This window comes from Odontesthes bonariensis, chromosome 17 (assembly GCF_027942865.1).
Source record: "Odontesthes bonariensis isolate fOdoBon6 chromosome 17, fOdoBon6.hap1, whole genome shotgun sequence".
NCBI classification, from domain to species: Eukaryota; Metazoa; Chordata; class Actinopteri; order Atheriniformes; family Atherinopsidae; genus Odontesthes; species Odontesthes bonariensis.
The window spans coordinates 24,076,785-24,083,310 of NC_134522.1; the positions used below are offsets into that span (position 1 = coordinate 24,076,785).

General features: G+C 47.6%; 1 protein-coding gene across 2 annotated transcripts; it reads right to left on the minus strand.

Moving 5' to 3' along the window:
• ccdc177 (coiled-coil domain containing 177) lies at positions 1-6,526 on the minus strand. Of its 2 annotated transcripts, XM_075448462.1 has the most exons (4): positions 6,142-6,526; positions 2,076-5,452; positions 1,458-1,708; positions 1-531 (listed from the first exon to the last, which is right to left on the minus strand). In XM_075448462.1, the coding sequence occupies exon 2, from the start codon at positions 5,438-5,440 to the stop codon at positions 2,888-2,890; it is 2,553 nt and encodes an 850-aa protein (XP_075304577.1). In that variant the 5' UTR covers positions 5,441-5,452; positions 6,142-6,526; the 3' UTR covers positions 1-531; positions 1,458-1,708; positions 2,076-2,887. The 2 variants fall into 2 exon arrangements, with proteins under 2 accessions (XP_075304577.1, XP_075304576.1); XM_075448461.1 differs by lacking the exon at positions 1,458-1,708.

A 6,526-nucleotide genomic window follows, 5' to 3' on the forward strand; every position in this document is an offset into this window, starting at 1 on the left:
TTGGAAAAATGTGTTTTAATTTGTCTGGTTTTGATTGTTTGCACTGATTCTACGTCAAGAGAATTGATGAGAACAATGATCCCACTTAAGCGTCTGGTATCAGCCTCGAGCATTTCATTGTTGCTACATCTTCTTCATGTTCTTTTAACGACCAAACTCAGAGTAGTTCACAGGAGAAAGCATTTTATGATTGTGTACAAATGGCCAATAACACCAGAAATGATACAAAAACAACGCCCACATGTCAGGATAAGGTAAGAGGGAACATACTATGGACTGAACAGCATGCCTTGGTGGTAATAAAGCTGTGTTTGACCCTCGTACATGTCACCGTTGCAGGTGAAAGGCCGTGGCTTCTGTCTGGGGTCCTCATTTCTGCAGGACAAGTGATGGTGATGTCAACAGGTAAAAAAATAAGTAAAAAAAGATGATATGGATGCATTTCCATTAGAGGAGAGACTCGTGTTAGAGAAAAATCAGTGGGAGGCGGGAGGATATGTTCCGTCAGCAGCTCGTGGTCATCATTGGGACCTGCAGCACATAAAATAAGAAAGTGAGAGGTCCATTTACTTCAATAAAATGGATAATTCAGCTCTTCAGTTTTGGTATTAAGTTTTTTTTCAGGTACAAATTTTAAAGACAAAAATGATCCTCAGCAACAAACAAGCTGAGGATAGATGTATTTACTGATGATAATGACGATATTAGACTGGTTTATTTCTTTAATTCAGCTTTTCTTTTTTTTACAGGACATTATATGAAGTTTACTGAAAACTATCATTACAATATTCTTTAAAAATGATCACTTTACTTTTGGTAACAACTAAACACAGCAGTATACCTCAAATCAGTTCCGATGATCCAAAGATAAACTCACTGGATCAAAATAATGATAATGGTCACTTTGCTGTTTGAAGTCAATCTCAAGATGTCGGACTTTGTCTATACAATTATTGTGACCAAATGCGTATTGTGACGTCTATTGAAAAAGTATATAACTTATTCTAAATATATAAATAAACATCACTTGTATTTATACTGATAATAAACCACTTGATCTGTAAAGTTTAAGCTCTTGTGTTTTATGTAAAAATCTATTTGCTCCATTCAAAGATATTACAACATTTCATAGTATCGCACCGCCTCGACCATAGTAATTATTTTCAGTGACTGGCTATAATTTACGATGTAGGCTTCTGATTTTTTTCAAAATCCACTGACTGTTAAAAACGCCTCTTTTTAAAACATTGATAACCGATTCATTTTCTCAAATTTTCCATTTAAAATATTTCTACATCTCACATGTTTGGTCTGTAACATGCAGTTTAAATCAATTTTAGACTATCCACAATCCAGATGTACCCGATATTGTACAGCTTATTGTTGGTTGTTTTCTGCAGCTACTGTATTTTGAAATAAATGTTGCTGCTTCATCTTTTCAGTCACGTGACGAGCACCTCTGCTGTCTCATCCCGTCCTGCCCATAATTATCTGCCCTGGAACAGTGCTCGGTCAGCCATAAGCCTGTTGGTCCTCTGCTGGTCCTCTGCTGCCTTTGAAATTCACCCTGGCTTTCACCTCAGCAGTAAGCAGATATGAGACACGTGACTGTCTGAAATGCTCAGGCTGGTCTACTTCCTGGCGGCAGATGTGCAGTAGGGATAACAGCTGACTCTTTGGGTGAAGGTCTTAGTAAAGATGAAGGATCCTGCAGGTATATAACAAAACTAAGTAAGCATTTATAACTGTCTGCAGAGAACCACCTGCCTACATTTCCCACACAGTCTCCCTGCTCAGTCACACTTCTCCCGCAGCTCTCTCCTGATTTCTGTCACGATGGCAACAGCTACATCTGAGGGCAAAAACTCATGTGTATCTCCATTTATTTTTAATCTCAGAGATTGTAGGATTAGTGCTGCCAGAGGCATTTAAAACTCGTTGTTCGCTTGCGTGACTCATGAGTAAATGCATTTTATACCTCTGTGCTGTCAGCATTGTTTTTTTTCCGTTTTTTTACTGCAAACACAGCCAAACAGAAGACATTCCATAGCTGTGGAAGCAATAAAAACACATACCTGTTGACCCTGTCACCGGGTGGCTGTGTTGGGTGTAGATTGATGGTGGGGGAGTCAAGAGGCTGCTGTCAATCAGAGCACTTCACTGTTAATGTAGGCAGAGGGAGTCCTTGAAGGGAATTTGACTAAGAACAGCCCTGCTGCAGTATCCAGCATCCTCTGCACCTCCCTGCTCTGCACTGTCAGCGGTTAAGTGCAGAATTGGTCCAGCCCAAGGCTTTACCATGCTGGTTCTGGCTGTGTCAGAGTGTGTACAAAAAGATCTTGTTTTTCTATGAGGGTCTGGAACCATTTTGTGTTTGACTTTTTTCTTAGGCTTGCTTTTTTTTCCCTTGCAGGAAGACTCCCTTAAAAGCTTCTGCAGTAGTCATGGAGTTGTGCTTCCTGATAAACAATGCCTCTTTTCATTCCAGCACAGCTTTCAGTCCAGTGGCTGAGACAGATGGAGCAGAGGGCAAAGAGACGGAGAGAGGAGGGGGGTGTGTTGCTGCAAAAAGCTGCTCACTCCACACTGCAATATCAAGACTGCTCTATCGGCCTCAAAGCTCTACTGTTCTTTTCTAACAGCTGATATCATTTGTAGTCTTAATACATCCATGGTGAAATAATGATTTTGTTTGCATTGAGAGGATCTATAATAAAAATGGTCAAAAATGTAACAAAGTTGCTGATGGGTAATGATATGTACGGTAAAAATGACACTGCAGGTGTTTGTAGGAAGAAGGGCAAAGCTTCTGAGTGATGAGGGCCATCATGAAGGCAAGAGCCAAGCATCTGACCAGCAGTAAGGAATTCACAACAAAGCTATGGGTTTATTTCTCATTGAGGTTGGCTTTGAGCTGAGCTTCCAGGGCCATTTTGTCAAAGGTGCGCATGTTGGTCTCCTCCCGCACTTTATCTCGCACATGAAAGGATGCTTGAGCCACGGAGCGGGCGCTCTCTAACACCGCCCTCTTTTCCCTGAAGATCTGCTCACTCTTCTCCAGCTTTCTCTCGATGGACTGGAGCAGCTCCAGACGCCTCTGCTTCTCCTCATCTTCTACGCGCTGCCTGTTGAGCCTTTGGAGTCTCTCCTTCTCCTGTCGGCTCTGGATGGCCCGCTGAGCTTTCTCCTTGGCCTTCTCCTCGGCCACCAGAGCGGCCTGCTGGGCACGTTTCTCTGCCTCCCTCACGCGAGCCTCCAGCAGTTGCTGCTGCTGCTTCTCACGCTTCTCTGCTGCCTTGCGAGCTTTCTGGATCTGCTTCTCCTCACGCTTGGCTTTTTCTTTCAGCTCCTGCCCTCGTCGTTCAACAATCTGTTCGTAATTCTCAAGGGAGCGGCTGAGCTTCTCCTCTGCTGCCCTCCTGGCCTCTTCTCTCTCTTCTTGCTCTCTGCGGGCAATTTCTTGTCTCAGGGCGGCGTGGCGTCTCTTCTCCGCTTTGTTCAGACCTCGCCTCTCCTCCTGGGCCTGGTGCTCTTTCTCTTGCCTCTTCAGCTCAGCCATGGTGAGCTTCTCTTTCAGCAGCAGCCTCTCCTGCTCTAACATGGCAGCCCTCTCCTCCTCCAGGGCCTTCAGGTTCTGTTCCTGGAGAGCTTTCTTGTGCTTCTCCTCTCGCGCTGCCTGCTGTAACCTCAATAGACGGTTGCGTTCCTGCTGCTCTGCAAGCTCCCTCCATCGCTCCTCACTCTCCTCAGCCTGTCGCATCTTGGCAGCCGCTGAGTCTCGCTCCTGCTGGCTGAGCCTCCGCTGGCGTATCGACACTTGTGTCTGCCATACTCGCTGACACTGAAGCACAGCACGCTGCTTCTCCCTCTCCTCCTGCTCTCGACGTAGCTCCTCCATCCTGCGGTCACTATCCCACTGAAGGTGAGCCACGTAGCGGGTCTGACTCATGATGTCTTCCTCTTGATACCTGGCAAGCATCAAAGCTGCAATCTTGCGGTCACGCTCGGACACGGCCTTCAGGCCTCGACGTCTCACCTCCTTCACTATGCGCTCCACCTTCTGTGTTGTCTGAGGGGAGTGGCTCAGATCACCAAGGCTGAGGCTGCGGCCCATTAGGGAGTTGAAAGTGGCCATAGTGCGAGCTCGAGGACTGGATGCTTTAGCCCAGTGATCTCGCCCACCATCCCAACTGTAAGAAGAGGAGGCACCCGACTCTGAGGAGGTGCATGTCGTCGTAGTTGTGGTTGTGGAGGCTGAAGAGCAGATGGGATCCATCCTTCGCTGCAAAGACTCCAGCGAATGGCTTTTTCCTCGCACCTTGGGTTGAGACCCAAGATGTCCGTTGTGCTGAGAGAACGGCCCTCTTGTTACGTCATTCGGAGGTGTGCCAGAGCTCGGAACTGCAGGCTTTGACACTGATGATGATAATGTGGTGTTGGCTCTGGGGAAGGAGGGAGGTTTGGATGTTGATCGTGGAAATGTGTTTGAGGGTTTACCACCAGAGGGCTTCCTGGCCACTGGAGGAGGGCCATATGAGAGTGGCCGTGGGATTTTAACATGCTCAGATGACGAGGACATTGAATGTTTGGCAGACCCTTGAAATCCACCCCTGGCAGGTGGAGTAGTGGTTGTGGAACTAGATTTTGAGGACGGGGTAGATCCTGGGTGGGTAGATTTAGGGGAGGTATTGAGAGTGGAGGCAGGAGCTTTTGATAAAATAGCGGAACCTGCTCTAGAGGTTTGACCTGACGCTGTGACTTTAGGGGACGTTCCCGGATTGGGAACTGAGCTGGAGGCCACTGTCCCAGATTTAGGAGGCAGGCTAGAGCCAGAGGACACTTTATCCACAGAGGACGAAGACGCACTGCTGCTGTTGACCGCCGCCTGCAGTATCCTTCTTTTTTCCTCCCTAACAATCCTCTCCCTCTCTTCTCTGCATTGCCTCAGTTTTGCATGTCGGTCCCTCTCATACACTTCAAACAGACCGGTAGCAACACGCATTGAGCGGCCAGGAGCCTCCCGGGCAAAGTCGGTGAGCGGGCGGGTCAGCAGCTCCACAGGTTTGACCCCACATCGAGCACATGCCTCCAGAGAGCGAGGGCTCGTCAACACATAGCGGCTGCCCTCTGCGGCTGGCGAATCAAAGTTGTACAGGTCCAGGTGCAATTTGGGGGACAGGTCTGTGTCGGTCTGAGTCTGTGGTTGCTGAGGCGCTGCGCCCTGAGAGGTGACCTCTGGCCCCACCGGCGATGCAGCGTGGCAGGGGCTTGTCTCGGAGCTGCCAGTGGGCGGCGTCTCAAAACCGGCATCCCCTTCTTCCTCTGTTGTTGTGCCATCGGCCTGTTCTGGCAGTCGAGCGTCCTCTGTGGCCACAGCCGGTGTGTCAAGTTGCGGGCCTTTACACTTATTCTGCTCCTCAGCATCCGAGGGGTCAACCATAGTTGGCTAACGCTGCAGACGGAGAGCAGAGAGGGAGGGTTGTATGACACATGGAAGTGGACAAAAAAGTGGTTAGAGGTTTCAATTAGAGGGATTCTAACCTTCATTCAAGAGCTTAAAAGAGATGCAGTCTGTGGGGGAGGGTCATAAGGCAGTTTCAGAGATACATGCATGCATGAGCACATATTCACGCACTCCGTGATTATACACCAGATGAGACATATTCCCTTCAGGGAAGTGACAGAACACAGAAAAACACCACAGTCCTCCAATAGAGAATCTATTTTTGGCAGAGTTATTAGGCTGAGAGAATTTGATTACTCAGAGCAACATTTTTCACTCTACATCACACAATCAGCCTACAAACACCTTGACACACAAAGGCCAGGGTGATATGTAATCAGTTAGCTGAAAAATATTCATAAAAGAGACACTGTGCATCATATTCTCTACTCCCAACATAGGCTCACTAGCTGCTTTGTAAACACTGAAGGCCTGGGCTTTTCCACTGAAGTCTCCATCAGTGGAACACGGCATTATTGCAAATCTCGACACAAACAAATCAGGGTCGATTTTAACAGCGAAATTGGTGTAATAAATAAGCTGCTGTTTGCCGTGGATTTAATGTAATATTCACTGCTCTGTGACCTCCGTGGCTGGTGTGCGCTTAATGCGGCCGTACCACGCAGTCGTCCACTGACCTGCCAGTTTCCAAAACGTTTTCTAAACCGTTACTTTGTTCCCCTGTAATCCGTCCAGTCTGCCCTAGTCCCCGCATAATATCACGTTTCAGGGAGAAAAGGGCTCCGGCCGTCGATTCAAAGATGGAGCATCACATCGTCGCAACACGACAGACACGGACGGAGCCTTTCACAGTCTGTCAGCCTCTCTCTGACGCGGAGCTCAAATCTCAGCTCTCCAGTCACAAATTAAAAAAAAAACAAAACCTTCTCATGGGGAGTTTCACCCTTTCCAACCAAGGTATATAGCACATCCAGCTTCATCTGATCCTCCCGAGGCAAAGCGCATCTCGTAAACATCCACGGTCTCCACCTGCTTTTCAGCAGCATCCGTCATCTCAATCTG